The sequence below is a fragment of the Rhipicephalus sanguineus genome, chromosome 5, assembly GCF_013339695.2.
Source record: "Rhipicephalus sanguineus isolate Rsan-2018 chromosome 5, BIME_Rsan_1.4, whole genome shotgun sequence".
Taxonomy (NCBI): domain Eukaryota; kingdom Metazoa; phylum Arthropoda; class Arachnida; order Ixodida; family Ixodidae; genus Rhipicephalus; species Rhipicephalus sanguineus.
The window spans coordinates 51,155,579-51,173,503 of record NC_051180.1 but is presented as its reverse complement, the minus strand read 5'-3'; the positions used below and the strand labels follow the sequence as shown (position 1 = coordinate 51,173,503).

Here is a 17,925-nt window from a genome sequence, read left to right as displayed (position 1 = left end):
GACTGATCGCGTAGGCGGTCGAAATGCTCGGCCTATGAATTTGGCTGAATAAAAGTCTATTACTACTACTACTACTAACTTTTTTTTTTGTTTTGCTATCGTCAGCGTACGCTGCGAACACGGTTGAGCTAGAGTTACGGAACCCATACTGTAGATGGAGTAGTTCGGTAGATCACTGTAGAGTTACTGTTTATGCTCCCTGCGGTAGCATATACATGGACACTAGATTATAGCATTCACCTTTCGGTTGATCGCGGGCCCTCGTTTCTGTTCGCAATAGCGCACACTAATGCAACGCCGCCATGAGATGGGAAAGCAAGGAATGCAGCATTTTAAAAAGATGGGTCAAAGAACAAACTCGTATAGCCTTCTAGAAGCCAGAACGACAATACTAAGTCCATGCGCTAGATTACGTCCACAACGCATGATAAATAACCAGTGCGCAGTAAAAGACTGTTACGTTCTCGGGCCGCTTACTTTGTATACAGTTCAAACGCGCGATCAGTCTTTTTGTTTGTGTCGCGGCGCACCCCTCAAACACATGTCCATGCCTTGCTTCTTTTTGAAAAAAACGCTATTAAACGCGTCATCGTGAAGGGTGTAGAGATGCATGTGGTTAAACAAATGAGCCGAGGAAAGCAGCACAGCGTTGCACAGGTCGCGCAGAAACAACGTGATGCCGATATCTGACGCGTGTTTACGACGCGCGTTTATAATCACAGTGAAAAAGACTATGGAGATGTATTGCAGTGCAAGGTTATCTTAGAAGTTTGACAGTCCCATCTCCTCGGCAGCGAACACTTTTCGTGAACGCCTACGTCAGCTCGGAAGCGCATGTCACTAAAGAACAACAGTTCAGCTTTGAGAAGCGGTGCGCCTCTTGCAGCTGCCCTCCGGATGAGTTTTAAGCGCGCAGAACTCCGATAGCGTGTTCTCGTCGATTTGTGGCAGCACAGTGATATCCTCCGATCATCAGGCGCTGACCGTAAAAAAAAAACATGGTTGATCCCTCCGTTATAGGAATCGTAATAACACGAAAGTAAAGCGTGCCCTTACATAGGTAACTGAATGTTTACTGTACATTGATATAAGCATAGTCCCTCAATACTTTTTTGTAAAAAAGTATTGAGGGACTATGATATAAGAGAGTTTGCACAATGTATATCTGGCAGCTAATGGCACCGTTTAACGTGGATGTACCCACTTTGTTGATTGGTGGGTTCATCTCCATCCTGACGACTAACGTCCATGTTCAATGATGAAACAAACCCTTGTGGTAGCTGTAGTAGTTAACGGTGAAAGCGTAATCACAGAACGGGGTGCAATAGCCAGAAGAGCGTCGCACATTTGACGCAGAACTTGGTCGTCATCCCGCGGCATTTTAAATTTGATTGAACACCACGGCCAGAGTAGAGGGAAACGCAAAGCGCGTCGTGCCGCCCCAGTAGCCCGGCCGCGATTTTTCTGTGGCGAGCGTGTGAGCGGGGAACGCGGCGTTACAGCCAGGTGAGGCAGGCGCGCGTCGCAAAGCTATTTTTGATTTTTATTAGCGTGATGCTATGAGCGAGGCCGACGCTTTTACGACGCTTCGGCTAAAGGCGCCACCTCGCGGCGTGTTAAGGCATTGACAAAATTGAACTTCTATTGAAAACGCGCCGAATGCGACGGACGTGTAACGCGTTGCATGTGCTAATCGCGGAGGCCACAGTAATGACGAATTACTTTACCGCTCCCAGAGGGCAACACCACCCCGCCGACCGCGAGAATGTTAGATATAAAAGGCGCGTTTGTAATGCCTCTGGAGTCTGTGACCGTGGCGCAGTGGATAGCGTGCCCGGCGTGTGTTCTTGCGGACCGAGCGGTCGTAGGTTCGATGCCCGTTGATGGAACTTTTTAACACGAAGGTGTTTTATGTCGGGGCCCACCAAGACTTCAGTGGCGTATTTCCGTCACGGAAATGACGTCGAAAACATATACACGATCAGATGGCAACGAAAAAAAAAGTACCGACAACGGGCATCGAACCCACGACCGCTCGCCGCAACAACAGATGCCGGGCACGCTATCCACTGCGCCACGGTCACAGACTCTGGAGGCTTTACAAACGCGCCTTTTATATCTACCACTCTCCCGGTCGGCTAGGTGGTGTTGACCTCTGGTAGTGGTAAGGTAAAGTAATTCGTCATTGCTGCGGCCTCCGCGACTAGCACCTGCAACGCGTTACGCGTCCGTGCCGTTCGGCGCGTTTTCAATAGAAGTTGAATTTTGTCAATGCCTTAACACACCGCGAGGTGGCGACCTTTGCCCAAGCGTAGTAAAAGCGTCGGCCTCGCTCATAGCATCACGCTAATGCAAAACAAAAATAGCTCTGCGACGCACGCCTGCCTCACCTGGCTCTAACACCGCGTTCCACGCTCACGCGCTCGCCCCGAGAAATATCGCGGTCGGGCTACCGAGGCGGCACGACGCGCTTTGCGTTTCCCTCTAGTCCGGCCGTGATGTTCAATCACATTTTAACATGCCGCGGGATGGCGACCAAGTTCTGCGTCAAATATGCGACGCCCTTCTGGCTATCACACCTCGTTCTCTGATTACACTTCAGCGTTAACTACTTCAGCTACCACAAGGGTTTGTGTAATCATTTAGCAGGGACGTTAGTCGTCGGGATGGAGATGTAGTACCACCAACCATCAAAGTGGGCAAATCCACGTTAAACGGTGCTATAGCTGCCAGACATCAATATACATTGTGCAAACTCTCTTATATCAGTGTACAGTAAACATTCAGTGACTTCTGTAAGGGCGCGCTTTACTTTCGTGTTATTCCGATTCCTATGACGGAGGGATCAACCATGTTTTTTTTTCTTTAACATCTGATCGTGTAACTTTTTTCGACGTCAGTTCCGTGACGGAAATACGTCACTGAAGTCTTGGTGGACCCCGCCATAAAACACTTTCGTGTTAAAAAATATAGCCGCATTCTTGGTATGAAATCTCTGCCAACAACTGCTGCTCAACCTCTCCGTGGCCTTTTCTTGTGGAGCCGCCAGCAGACGATCCCGCTACTGAGCCCAGCAAGTATTAGCGTAAGTGCCCAGTGTTGCCCGAGCACACTGGGCGCTTGATGGATTCATGGCTGACTGCCCCTATTAGTGGGCAGTCAGCCATGAACAAGGTTTCGGTAATATAATATCGTGCAACTAGCGTCTTGGACACCCGTATAATTTGTCATGAGTACCAGATCTAATAAGATATGACGGGCTAATAATCTGTACTTACTCACGCCTAGGGCCGCAGATAATGCTGCAACATCAGCACACCTAAGACTGCCACGTTCTCAGCTTAAATTTAACGCTGTCGCGAACACGGCGTACAAAGCGTGATCATAAGGAACTACATGCGTTCGCATTAAACAGAGCAGCTCTTGCAGCAACGCAATTAAAGGAACGATGAGGGCTCGTGCGTTGCCTCGACATAATACAAGCAATAATTGAAGGTACGGTCGACGCATTCATATAGGATCTTATGCGTTTTCGCATGCTTAGAACACATTACCTTGAAAGTTACTTTGAAGTGATTCGCGCATGAAGACGCTGAAATAACGGACGGACGTGCACAGCTCTCTACTCAATTAAGGTTGAGAAAGAATATAATGAATACAATGAAACAATAAGGACAAAGGGAAACAGGACGAAATGTTCGAGCACGTTATAGACAGAGTGGCCATGTGAACGGAAAACTTCGTTTGCTTATATTGAGTTTAGAACCGTTGGTCATTACATTTATGTCTCCACTGCCTTGTATACACTCCCATACTATCTTCTGTGGCTTCCGGCACTTAGAGTGCTGATCGTTACGAAACATTAGCAAGCGAGCAATAGCTTGGCAATAGCCTAGGCAGCTGCTGGTTGCGGCGTCTATGGACTAATTGATCATTTGTTAATAGTGCAAAAATTGTGAAATAGTACAATCTTAAATGAAAGCTTATCATTCTTCTATGGGTCCTATTAAATCATAAAATAAGATAGGATAAAACCTTTATTTCCGTGTAGTTTGATGTAGAAGTATGTAGGCACATTCTATGGTGCTGCATGGAATTGGGCAAATAGTCTCTTTTCGAAAATAAAGAACTAGAAAAAAAGGCCCAAACGGTAGCCCACATGAAGGTTATGGTTGCGAGCGCAAAACAACTCAAAATGTGTCTCACAGTGGATGTCATGCGCAAGCCCGAAGGTCAAATGAAGCCCACTAATACAGCTGAAGCGATTTTACTTGACCGGACACTTACCTATCTGGAATGCGCCGCTGCACTTAGTCAAGCTGATCTGTTGCAGCTCGAACTGCGCCATCTTTAGACCACTGTACATTGTGACGGCTTCGGCATTCCCCCATTGGAGCTCCACCTCCTTGGTCGTCTTGGAAACTGAAAAAAAAAACAAAAAAAAAACATATGAACGTAGAAAGTACTGCACTCTCACAAGCGAGCAGAAAAGTTACCTTCGGTATCATAAACTCTAACAAAAAAAAGTATGTGTTACTCTTCTTTTCGCTGAGTCCTGACTGGCCATGTGTACAACTCTCTTTAAAGAGTCCCGTTAACTCTTTTCAGTCACTCGACTGTCGGACGAGAGCATAATGATCTGCAAAGAGAGTTCTCGTGTCTCTTTAACGAGAGGGACTCTTTTTCCGAGAGTGCAGGTATTTTTTATTTTGCGTGAACACTGAATGTTTTTAATTGCTTTGCGAACATTTATGTTTGTGTATTCACGTGAACTTAAGAACTATTGCTCCGTAGTTTTTTTATGCATTCTTTTTTGTTTGAAACCTTCACATCATTCGAATCATAGTACAAAAGGAGGAGTTGCCAGCCGCACTGACAGCCGCCAACTTAAACTTAAAGGCAGAAGAATAAAAAATCGGTCATTCAGAGTAATTTTGCACTTCACGCTCTTGCGAGCGGAAAACATATTGAACACACCTTTCCCCACTAGACTTTCATTTCTATTTCTTCACCTCGTCAGCCTGACAAAGCTCCCAACTCTCTGCCAAGTCTTCGTCGTTCACACTCGAGTACCCTAACCGTCCTTCGCACAGTTCTCATTTCGCGGTGCTTTTCTCTTAACGACTGCAAGCGGATTGTCGAAGTCCGTGTGTTTTCTTACATTTCTTTATCCTGTCTGGCCGATGGTGCTGAAATGCTGTAATTTTCTGCCTGCTCTAGACACGCCTATTGCAGACAGAGGAGATAGTCTTCATTTAGAAAGGAAGCTGATTGAAACGTAGCTGAGCTACGAAAAAAAAAGAAAAAGAAAAGCAGTCGCGGAGTCAGGTAAAGGCGACATGAAAAGTGCAAGTATATGTTCGCTTTGAAGATAAGAGGGGAAGTTAGCGCAAAATACGCGAACTTTCATACAGAGTGGCGCATTTAAAGAGAGACAAGCCTCTCATAGCGTGGGAAAGAGATTGAAGCCGAACTCTAATAATGATTGCGCGTCAGAAATGTCGTTTCCGGGGCCCTCGATGGAAGATTGGCGCCCGTAATAACGAGCACAGCTTGGCATCGTTAGTTCAGTGGGGAAGTTTGGATCAATTAAGACTATCATGTGAAATATTTCATCCCGGAACGTTAATGCAACAAAAAGAAAAACAGATGAAACTGAGACCGCTATGTTTCGTGATTAGAGAAAAAAAAAAGAAATGGATATGAGGAAGAGGGATGAGCCGCTTGTTTACGGAACTTCAACACCGTCAAACGTGCGCTGCGTACGTCCGATATCTGCTTTCCTTTCTTTTTGTTGTTGTTGTCAGAAGCTTTCGTTAAGGTAATCCTTGGTAATCCTTGGCTTTCGTTAAGGTAATCCTTGGTTAAGGTAATCCTTGGTGTAATCGAGCTTACAATAATTACTATGCTAATCCTTTTGAAAGCATTAGCATTCACGCTGTCACAAACGAACGCGTCAACAAAGCGCGCGCGCGGCGCTTTCAAACGGCAGCGAGATAGCACGGCGCCAGCCGCTCGGCGAAGAAGCCCGAACAACGAAAAAACAAGTATTAAAAGACGCCGGCGCGGCGCTCCCCCTCCTCACCCACTCGAGCCAGACGCAGACAACCAGATCAAACGCCCGGTAAAGCCTAGAACCATCTCGAGGGAAAGCATGACGCGACGCCGATTGACGCCGCCGCGAGTATAACCGGCGAGATAAATCTCGAGCTTTGGCTGTGATGCACGCCGGAGAACACTCCCGACGCTTCTGGAACCCGGAAGAGAAGGGATAAAAGCATGCATCGACCACCAGTGAGTGGTCAGCCGGTCCGGCGATGGTGAAGTTATGTTGAGTGTGTCTCCGTCAGCCAAAGAAAACGTGTTTATGATGTGCGGTCAGTGGATCGTTGATCTGTAAAAATCGGACGACGACGCCGTGTGAGCAGTGACAAGTTACGTGAGTGTATCCTGGAAGAGAAACATTCGGGACCTGACGACCGACAACGGGAGGAACACAACGACGATGAACGCTGGAGTTAGCGTGAGTGTTTCCTGGAAGAGAAGCATTCAAGTGATGCCCAAGAATTGTGGACTGGATACGCTGTTGAATATTCAGAACTTTAACTGTTCTTGAATAGTTGTAATGCAAGAGATTGAATTTGTAACGCGTGATCTGTTCGTTTAGTTCCCGTTGTGTTAACACCATCTGAGTTTTATTGTGAAGTCGTAACTGATATCAGCCGAGTGTGAATGTGTCCCTGTGATGTTCGCACTGCCTTAACTGAGAATATATTTCGTTTGTGTTATCGAATCTCGGCTCTGACTCGGTCTTTGGACCACAACCGGCGGTCGCTGGCACACTAAAAGGACCAACTCTAAATTGTCCGCGCTTTCATGGTTCGTTTCGAGGGGCCCATACATCCGCCCTTGGAATCCGCCCGGCGATTGCCGTCCCCATTAACGGGATTAGCGACACACGCAAAAACGTTCGCTTAAAGGTGCTCGCCTGTGTTTCGAAGTTTCATCCAAAATAAGCACAAATAAAGTTATCCGCAACCTATAAACTTACCTGAAGAAAATCCAGACTACACAGCACGGAAGTTTAAAGTGGAAGTGACGCAGCTGCGCTGGACTGTGGTTTCTTGTAGTAAGGAATTTTTTTTACATACGTTCAAAAAGTCTTTAAAAGGGTGTAAATTTGAGCTTGTGGCTTGGCTTCATAGCAGGGAACAGCGCAGAAACACGAGACAAGAGAGGTGACAGGACTTGGCGCTGGCTAACAACATGAGCGTTTATTTCGTAAGTGCACAAATATATACGCTTTTTGGGAGAAGGAAATAAACAAAAGAGAGAGGGGGGAAGTCAACGCATGCGTCCCAACTAGTCCATGACGGTGCTATGATCACGTGCGGAGATAATTTCCTTGTCGGTTAGTGTGATCGATGGTGTGCTTACACATGATGGTCCAATGGAATGAATTGCGAGTGCTTCATAGATTTCGCGGGCTCGGCTATCACGATATCTGCGCAAGATGCGCGTCTGATCAAAATTAGGACTGCAGCCACAGTCGGCACAGTGAATAGCTAAATTGCTTCCAGTACGCGCCTTGAGGTTGTTCTTGTGTTCTCTCAGACGGTCGTTGATGCAGCGGCCCGTCTGCCCAACGTAAAGACCTTCGCAAGACGTAGGTACCTCGTAGATCACTTCAGTCTTGCAAGGCACAAACTGCGTTGCATGATGCTTCTTGCAAGTGGAAGGACTTTGGCGAGGGGCATTCACCTTCCTGCACAATGAGCCCAGCTTTATCGGTGCCGAAAACACCACTCTTACGTTTGCACGTGCAGCTGCTTTCTTGATTTTGTGCGAAACGCCATGCAGGTATGGGATGACCGCCACCCTTGCCCTGTCCTCTTCAGCACGAGGTCGAACCGTCTTACGGTGCTCCTTCAGGAGGGCTTCTGCCAGCCCCGACAGGAATTGGTCAGAGAAGCCAGCCTTCTTCAACCTGCAGACTTGATTAGTGAAGCTGGAAGCAATTTTCAAGACCTTACTAGCGCATTTTTCATAGCAGAGATAGCAATAGCCCGTTTGACCAACTTAGAGTGGTGCGATGAAAAAGGAAGGAGGTCCTTTCTTGAACGCGGGGAGTACTCCCAGCAGGTGTGCTCTGCACCAAAGGCTATCTTGAGGTCTAGGAAGCTCACAGGTCTTGCCCACATGTAATTGCTTCCAGCTTCACTAATCAAGTCTGCAGGTTGAAGAAGGCTGGCTTCTCTGACCAATTCCTGTCGGGGCTGGCAGAAGCCCTCCTGAAGGAGCACCGTAAGACGGTTCGACCTCGTGCTGAAGAGGACAGGGCAAGGGTGGCGGTCATCCCATACCTGCATGGCGTTTCGCACAAAATCAAGAAGGCAGCTGCACGTGCAAACGTAAGAGTGGTGTTTTCGGCACCGATAAAGCTGGGCTCATTGTGCAGGAAGGTGAATGCCCCTCGCCAAAGTCCTTCCACTTGCAAGAAGCATCATGCAACGCAGTTTGTGCCTTGCAAGACTGAAGTGATCTACGAGGTACGTACGTCCTGCGGAGGTCTTTACGTTGGGCAGACGGGCCGCTGCATCAACGACCGTCTGAGAGAACACAAGAACAACCTCAAGGCGCGTACTGGAAGCAATTTAGCTATTCACTGTGCCGACTGTGGCTGCAGTCCTAATTTTGATCAGACGCGCATCTTGCGCAGATATCGTGATAGCCGAGCCCGCGAAATCTATGAAGCACTCGCAATTCATTCCATTGGACCATCGTGTGTAAGCACACCATCGATCACACTAACCGACAAGGAAATTATCTCCGCACGTGATCATAGCACCGTCATGGACTAGTTGGGACGCATGCGTTGACTTCCCCCCTCTCTCTTTTGTTTATTTCCTTCTCCCAAAAAGCGTATATATTTGTGCACTTACGAAATAAACGCTCATGTTGTTAGCCAGCGCCAAGTCCTGTCACCTCTCTTGTCTCGTGTTTCTGCGCTGTTCCCTGCTATGGAGTTCAAAAAGTCCTTACTTTCTGCATAAAAACATCATATGCCAACCATGCCATGAACGCAGCTAAAAACGACTCCTGCATTGTTTTATTGCGATAGCAATTATATGGACAGTCACGGCTGGATTTTGCCGTCGCCGCCGTCATGCACCGTATATGTATAAGTATGTATATACATATATATATATATATAAAGTGGACGGGAGGATGACCGCCGCCGTAGCTCAGTGGTAGAGCATCGGACGCGTTGTTCGAAGGTCGCAGGTTCGGTCCCTGCCGGCGGCAAGTTATCTTTTCGTCCACTTTACTTTCTTGACATTTATATTCTAAATACTACAGATAACACCCCCTATACTTTCCTTGGCGTTATTGTCTGTTAGTTCTCATTAATATTGTGTCTAACAAAGAAAACGAGCCCGTAAGAGTCATCTTCTTTCCTTCATTCATAGCAAGGGTCTCGTTCTGGCAGACTTGGTGCCTTCAGGTAGTATGCGAGGGATTAGGTCAGCTGCCAGCTCGTAAAAAGATCACGTGCTACGTGACGCCAGAAAGGCAGAAAAAGAGTGTTCCACACTCGCCGCCATGGCTGCGATTGGCGCTGACTAACACTCCAAGGTTTAAATGCACATATATACCCCATAAAGTGGACGGGAGGATGACTGCCGCCGTAGTTCAGTGGTAGAGCATCGGACGCGTTATTCGAAGGTCGCAGGATCGGTCCCTGCCGGCGGCAACTTTTCGTCCACTTTACTTTCTTGACATTTATATTCTAAGTACTACAGATAACACCCCCTATACTTTCCTTGGCGTTATTGTCTGTTAGTTCTCATTATATATATATATATATATATATATATATATATATATTGTGAAGAGGTTTATTGGTCGTTGAAAGACGTAATGGTCGTCAGCGGCAAGCGAGCGAGAAGAAGCGTCCAGAGGCACAGCGGCGATCCGAAACACGAGCCGAGCGAGCCGAGCGTTGGCGATGCTGCTGGATGGAGGCGCATCTTCTTCTTCACAATCGCCCCCGCTGAAAAAGGAGCCATCCTGGCGACCTAAGAAGTTTCAGGTAGAGGCTCATGGTACGGCTTGAGGCGGGAAACATGGACGATGTCACGTCCACGCCGGCGCATGTCATCCGATCGAGAAACTGGCTCGATAAGAAAATTAACTGGAGAGGTTTTCTCCAAGATGGTGTAAGGGCCCTCGTACCTTGGAACGAGCTTCGAGGAGAATCCCGGAGTCTGGTATGGGACAGAGAGCCATACGAGAGACCCTGGGGCATAGCTAGGGTCTGGAAGTGAAGTGCTGCGGTTTTCTTTCTGTCGCTGCTGCTCTTGCGAGGTAAACGTGCGGGCGAGCTGGCGGCACTCTTCGGCTTGTCGAGCAGCTTCGGAGACAGGTGGACACTCGGAAGCATCAGGACGGTAGGGAAGTAGGGTGTCAATAGTATGTGAAGGCTCGCGTCCGTAAAGGAGAAAGAAAGGCGAAAATCCGGTAGTTGTTTGTATCGCGGTGTTGTATGCGAATGTTACATAAGGGAGAACACGGTCCCAGTTGCTATGGTCAGATGCGACGTACATCGAGAGCATATCACCCAGGGTGCGGTTAAACCGTTCCGTGAGCCCGTTAGTCTGCGGGTGGTATGCTGTGGTTGTCCGATGAATGACGTGGCATTCCGAGAGCAGAGCTTCGACGACCTCGGAGAGAAAAGCGCGGCCTCTGTCACTAAGGAGCTCTCGAGGGGCGCCATGTCGAAGGATAAAGTGACGTAAAATGAAAGAGGCGACATCCCGAGCGGTAGCGCTAGGCAAAGCGGCAGTTTCGGCGTAGCGTGTCAGGTGGTCGACAGCCACGATAATCCACCGGTTGCCATCTGCGGTCATTGGAAGGGGACCGTAGAGGTCAACGCCGACGCGATCAAATGGCTTGGCAGGGCATGGAAGCGGCTGCAATGCGCCGGGCGCACGTAAAGGTGTCGATTTGCGTCGTTGGCAGTCAGGACAGCACTGCACGAATTTCCGCACAAAATTGTACATGCCGCGCCAGTAATAGCGATGGCGACGGCGCTCGTATGTCTTGAACACCCCGGCATGGCCACATTGCGGATCGTCGTGAAGAGAGGCGCATACTTGTGATCGCAAGCTGCGTGGAATGACCAGTAGCCATCGGCGGCCATCGGCAGCGTAGTTGCGGCGATGAAGCAGTTGATCGCGGATGGTGAAATGGGAAGCTTGACGACGGAGGGATCGAGATACAGGAATGGTGGATGTTCCACATAGATAATCAAGAAGAGAAGCGATCCACGGGTCACGACGTTGTTCGGTGGCAATGGAGTCGAGATCGAGAGATGACAAGGGGTGGACGCATGTGGTTGCGCACGCTGGATCTGGCGGTAAAGGTGAGCGGGAGAGGGCGTCGGCGTCAGAGTGTTTGCGTCCGCAGCGGTATACGACGCGAATGTCGTACTCCTGGATGCGAAGTGCCCATCGCGCTAGGCGGCCAGAAGGGTCCTTCAACGTGGCGAGCCAGCAAAGCGCGTGGTGATCGGTTACTAGATCGAACGGGCGGCCGTATAAGTACGGCCGGAACTTTGCAAGCGCCCACACCAGAGCCAAACACTCTTTTTCAGTCACGCTGTAATTCGTTTCGGCTTTCGTCAGCGTGCGACTAGCGTAGGCGACGACGTATTCGGAATAGCCGGGCTTTCGTTGAGCGAGGACAGCGCCAAGCCTGACCCCGCTGGCGTCTGTGTGTACTTCGGTAGGAGCCGTCGGATCGAAGTGACGAAGAATAGGTGGGGAGGTGAGCAGGCGGCGCAGTGTAGCGAAGGCTACGTCACATGCAGAGGACCAGGAGGAGAGGTTCACGTCGCCGTGAAGAAGCTGGGTTAACGGTGACATGATGGATGCAAAATTGCGAACAAAGCGCCGGAAATAGGAGCATAGACCTACAAAACTTCGAAGTTCCTTCATGGTCGTGGGCTTAGGGAATTCCGCGACTGCACGAAGTTTTGCAGGGTCAGGTAATACGCCCTGTTTGGACACGATGTGGCCTAAGATGACGAGCTCCCGGGCAGCGAAGCGGCATTTCTTGAGGTTAAGCTGAAGGCCAGCGTTGGTCAGACAAGTCAAAACGTGCCTGAGGCGACGGAGGTGTGTAGGGAAATCATGGGAGAAAACCACGACATCGTCGAGGTAACACAGGCACATAGACCCCTTTAGACCACGTAGCGTATTATCCATAAGTCGTTCAAACGTAGCAGGCGCGTTACAAAGTTCAAAGGGCATGACGTTAAACTCGTATAGGCCATCAGGTGTAATAAACGCAGTCTTCTGGCGATCGGCTTCAGCCATAGGAACTTGCCAATAGCCAGACCGCAAGTCCAGTGACGAGAAGAATTCTGCTCCGTGAAGGGTGTCAATGGCGTCGTCAATGCGCGGCAAAGGATAGACGTCCTTGCGGGTTATCTTATTCAAACGACGGTAGTCCACGCAAAACCGGATAGATCCATCTTTCTTACGCACCAGTACGACAGGAGACGCCCAGGGACTGTGCGATGGTCGAATAACGTCTCTACGAAGCATGTCTTCGACTTGGTTGTCAATGACGCGGCGCTCTTCAGCGGAGACGCGGTATGGTCTTTGACGCAGCGGCTGGTGTAAACCGGTGTCAACGTAATGTTGTACTTGCGACGTGCGGCCCAGTTGAGGTTGCGACACATCGAAAGAATTCCGGAACTCGGCGATGGCACTGGAAAATATATCACTGGATGACTCCCCGAGTGCCGACAGGGCATTTGGTGGGTCGCAGCAGTCATCCGGGACGTCAACCAAAGACGAAGAGTCGAGATCTTCCACGCGGCCGAGACATTCACCTGCAAGCAGCGTGACAGGTGCAGAGAGCGGATTCAAGACGAATATATTGCTGCTGCCGGCGGCGATGTCAATCGTTGCGAAAGGTAGCGGCAGAGCTCTACGACTCGTGAAGACATCGGACGGCGTGAAAAAGACTGTAGCGTCGGTGTGGGCGTTGCAGGAAACAGGGACCAGTGCGAAAGTGCCAGGCGGAATGTCGGTGTCCTCACGAACGAGCAGCTTGGGCGGCTGATGAAGAGCGTCAAGTAATGGGGCGTCACACAATGGGGAAAACTCAACTTCGGCGCGTGCGCAGTCGATGACGGCCTTATGGCGGGATAGGAAGTCCCACCCGAGGATGACGTCATGCGAACAGGCAGAAAGGACAATGAACTCAACGATGTACAGATTGCCTTCAATGACCACTCTTGCAGTGCAGGCTGCGAGAGGCGTCACTTGCTGCGCGCTTGCGGTGTGGAGCGACAGTCCCGAGAGCGGCGTCGTTACCTTTCGTAATACACGGCAGAGATTAGCGGCTATGACAGAAACGGCGGCGCCGGTGTCCACAAGGGCAAAAGTACGAACACCTTCAACAGTTATGGCGACCACGTTAGTTGGGGAGGAGTGAGGGCTTGGACAGTTCGGAGATGGTGCAGTTCTTGCCTCTTGAACTGCGGCGTTTAGTTTTCCTGGTCGGAGGGTCCGGGCCGGCGACGCATGGGGGACGGCGATCGCCGCCGAGGAGATGGTGAGCGCTGCGGCTGGAAGTCAGGGCGGTGAGTAGGGGCATCGCGCGGTGATGGGCCAGGAACGTATTGGAGGAAGGGTGGCTTCCGGCTTGCGACGACCGGGCACGGTCGCCGAAAGTTTGGGGGCGACGGCGGCAATAGCGGGCGACGTGTCCAGGAGTGTAGCAGGCGTAGCAAATCGGTCGATTATCAGGCGTCCTCCATGGATTGGCGATTGTCGGTGCTGCCCAAGTGGAAGGATAGACAGGCGGTTGCGTGGGCTGCGAGTGCGTAGTGTAAGGTGGTTGCGGAAGCCTACGCAGAACGTCAGCATACGTGAGGGGCGCGGCTACAGGCTGCACGGCTTGCTCATAGGCGACAGGAGCGGCCACAGGCTCCGATGCACGCGCGTAGTGAACAGGGTTGGATGGAGGGGGCTCGCGGCGCGCAAGGGGAACAGCGTGGGCAACCTCCTCCGAAATAACAGTGCGGAGCGAGGTGGGCAGACGGGTGGTAGGCTCGTGAGTAAAAGGCATTAAGGAAAGTTGGCGGGCAACTTCCTCGCGGACGAAGTCTCGAACCTGCTGAAGCAACGTCGAATGGTCAGGCATGGTGTCGAGACTGCACAGCGACTCGCCACCCCGTGGAGGCTGCCGAGTCAGAGCGCGCTGCTTCTGCAACTCGTCGTAGCTCTGACACAAGCTGACGACTTCTGAAACTGTGCCCGGATTCCTAGCCAAGAGCATTTGGAAGGCGCCATCGTCAATGCCCTTCAGGATTTGTTTGATCCTGTCAGCTTCGGGCATGGTGTCGTTGACACGTCGACAAAGGTCGACGACGTCCTCAATATAGCTTGTGAAGCTTTCTCCAGTCTGCTGTGAGCGGATGCGCAAGCGTTGCTCTGCGCGCTGCTTGCGGACAGCTGGTCGACCGAATACTTCAGAGCAGGAAGTCTTGAAGACGGTCCATGTGGGGATGTTCTGTTTGTGGTTGTTGTACCACAATTCGGCGACGCCAGTCAGATAAAATATGACGTAGCCTAACTTGTCGGGGTCATCCCACTTATTATGCGCGCTCACCAGTTCGTAGTGGTCAAGCCAGTCTTCCACGTCGGTCTCATCTGCACCGCTGAAGACCTTTGGGTCCCGGAGCCGAGGAAGCCCGGTGCAGGTGACGGACAGGGACGAAGGCGCCGGTGGGTTTGCGTGGTCAGTCATGATCGGCGGTAGCGTCCGGCTACGCAGCTCCAGGGTGTAGCGACGGGGATGAACAGCACCCTCCACCAAATGTGAAGAGGTTTATTGGTCGTTGAAAGACGTAATGGCCGTCAGCGGCAAGCGAGCGAGAAGAAGCGTCCAGAGGCACAGCGGCGATCCGAAACACGAGCCGAGCGTTGGCGATGCTGCTGGATGGAGGCGCATCTTCTTCTTCACAACATATATATATATATATATATATATATATATATATATATATATATATATATATATATATATATATATATATACATATATATATATATATATATATATATATATATATATATATATATATATATATATATATATATATATATATATATATATACATATATATATATATATATATATAAAAGCCCCAAAGAAAAAGAATTCAGAAAAATGCTTCCGAAGCGCGGAACTGAACCAGGGACCTTTTGCTCCGCAGCGAGTGGCGCTAAAGACTACTTCACGAAACGCAGGTCCTCCACGTAGCTAACGGCGATCGTTATATACACACCCTTTACCGCTGGGCGGACTCAGAGACGGCAGGCGGAAGCGGTTCTTCATTACCAGCGAGATGGCGCTAGGAGCGCGACGGGCGCATTTAAAAGTCGTCGGCAAGCTCGCTCGCTTCTTATATTTGCGCAGGGAGAACCTTGCCCTTCTGCTGTCTGCTCGCGCTGTTTTCTCGTGGTGAGGCGAAGAGGGCTGTTTCAAGCTTTCACTGTGATGTCCGCGCTCATGTTACGGAGCGTACGAAAGTCATTCGAGCTCAAGGGACGCCGCTAAACGAACAAACAGAAGATGAGCGTGAACTATCAAGTGTCACAGCTCGACACTTGAAGCACGCTAGTTTCCTTCGCTGCTTCTGCCGCCTTTGCAACAGGAGCTCTGTTCAAACTGAGAGTATCCATTGGCGAGCCTCACTTCGTATAGCATTAGTTTCTTGCTTTCGCATTCATTGCTTCGGACTTGCGGCGAAACTGTGACTTTTTTTTTAACACGAAAGTGTTTTATGCCGGGGTCCACCAAGTACATCCGTCACGGATATGACGTTGATAAAATGGATACCAACGGGTGAGAAAGAAAAAAAACATGGCTGATCCCTCCGTCATAGGAATCGGTATAACACGAAAGTGAAACGTGTCTTCACAGAAGTAGTGCTTATGACATATGAGAGCTTGTACAATGTCTATTCGTGTTTGGCAGCTATAGCACCGTTTGACGTGGATGCACCCATGTTGACAGCATGTCTCTATCGCGACGACTAACGCCTATGATAACGATTAAACCGTTGTGGTAGCTGACGGTGTGAACATATATTTGGACACAGCGAATCGTGAATCCCGCGTAAGGATGATATCAACAAGCTCATAATCAACACTGGTACCCGATATGCACTTCTTCAAAGCGTCGTCAATTAAGGAGAGAAACGGCACGGTGTGCGCTTTCTAGTAATGCGTAGCCGACGCCTGTGCTCATGCATACATAACACACACTGCGCTTCAGCAACACGGGAGGTAGAGGTTCGTAGCCTGAGCCGCAAACGCGTGCGTCCCGCTGGTTTCTGTCTCGCAGGCGCTGCTCTCGCTCCACCAAGGCACGACATTCGCCCGTCGAAATCGCGTCCTTTCTGCAACGCATATTGCAGCAGTTTTGTTAGTCGGTGCTCTCGCAGTTGAAGCAGTCGGCGGCAGAGAAATCCCGTTCGTGCACGTGGAAGCTGCACTACTCCGATGAGCCGACGCACGCTAACACGAATCCAAAGGCAAAGAACGTAACTGCGTCAAGGGTGCCTCGGCGACGCCAGCGCGGCCAGTCTACCTCTCTGGTATCGAGACGCTTTAACCATGACCTCCGATATCACGTGCAATCTCGGAGTAAGCGCTAGTAAGTGTCGATCGTGAAGCATTACTTCTTTTCACCTCTCACAGACGGCGGCACCGCCCCGCTCCGCCCGCCGCGAAAGAGAATGTGTGAAAGATATAAGGTGCGTTCGCGCCATGCCTAGCATCTTCCGAGTTGGCTTAGTCGGTAGGGCGTCGGGCGCTTGCCCTCGCGGCCGCAACGTCGTGGGTTCGAATCCCAGCGGGTAACTTTTTCTTGTTTTTAACACGAAAGTGTTTTATGCCGGGGTCCACCAAGTACATCCGTCACGGATATGACGTTGATAAAATGGACGCCAACGGGTGAGAAAGAAAAAAACCAAGAAAAACATACCACGCTGGGAATCGAACCCACGACGTTGCGGCCGCGACGGCAAGCGCCCGGCGCTCTACCGACTAAGCCAACTCGGAAGATGCTAGGCACGGCGCGAACGCGCCTTATATCTTTCACACATTCTCTTTCGCGGCGGGCGGAGCGGGGCGGTGCCGCCGTCTGTGAGAGGTGAAAAGAAGTAATGCTTCACGATCGACACTTACTAGCGCTTACTCCGAGATTGCACGCGATATCGGAGGTCATGGTTAAAGCGTCTCGATACTAGAGCGGTAGACTGGCCGCGCTGGCGTTGCCTCTGGTATATGTGAAATTAACGTAACGGCCGCAAGAGCCCCAAGGCCGTGGAATGTAAATCGTCCTTATCATGACATGCGTGTCATGATTTTTATGTTATGACCTGTCATTTATGTTCGTAATACGGTCATGTTATACCATACGAATTTTGGTATACATCCGATTAACGAAACGGACAGGAGAGCAAAAAGTCGTAGGCGGCTAGATAGATAGATAGATACGCTCAAAGTCGCAGAAGTTCGCTAAGAAATGCTTCGCATTTAAAAAGAACCTTCCATGCATCAAAAGACGTAATAAAGTGCTGTTTGTTCGTTTCCGTTTGATTCATGGAAAAAAGAACCTCTGTGGCGTTGCCATGGGGAATGGCGCGCGTGGTTCAAAGGTTCCGTTTTCGCCGAACTGCGCTTCGCCCGGCGCCCTGCTTCGCTCACGCGGTCGCGTCTCAGTGGTAGTTTCGGGATCGCGTACTGCCGCGTGTGTATTGCGCGCTCGTGAAAGTCGCTCTGAGAGAAAGTTCGACAAAATGTCGCATGCAACGACGCCGGCCCTACGAGCCCTCAG

The 17,925-nt window shown here is 50.1% G+C and overlaps 1 protein-coding gene across 1 annotated transcript in view; it reads right to left on the bottom strand.

The window, feature by feature from the left end:
- The window catches only part of LOC119393622 (glycine receptor subunit alphaZ1), a 231,411-nt gene that overhangs the window by 10,124 nt on the left and 203,362 nt on the right, over window positions 1-17,925 (bottom strand). The window contains exon 6 of the mRNA XM_037660731.1: window positions 4,288-4,422. Coding sequence (XP_037516659.1) covers window positions 4,288-4,422 — 135 coding nt within the window. The remainder of the gene's footprint in view (window positions 1-4,287; window positions 4,423-17,925) is intronic.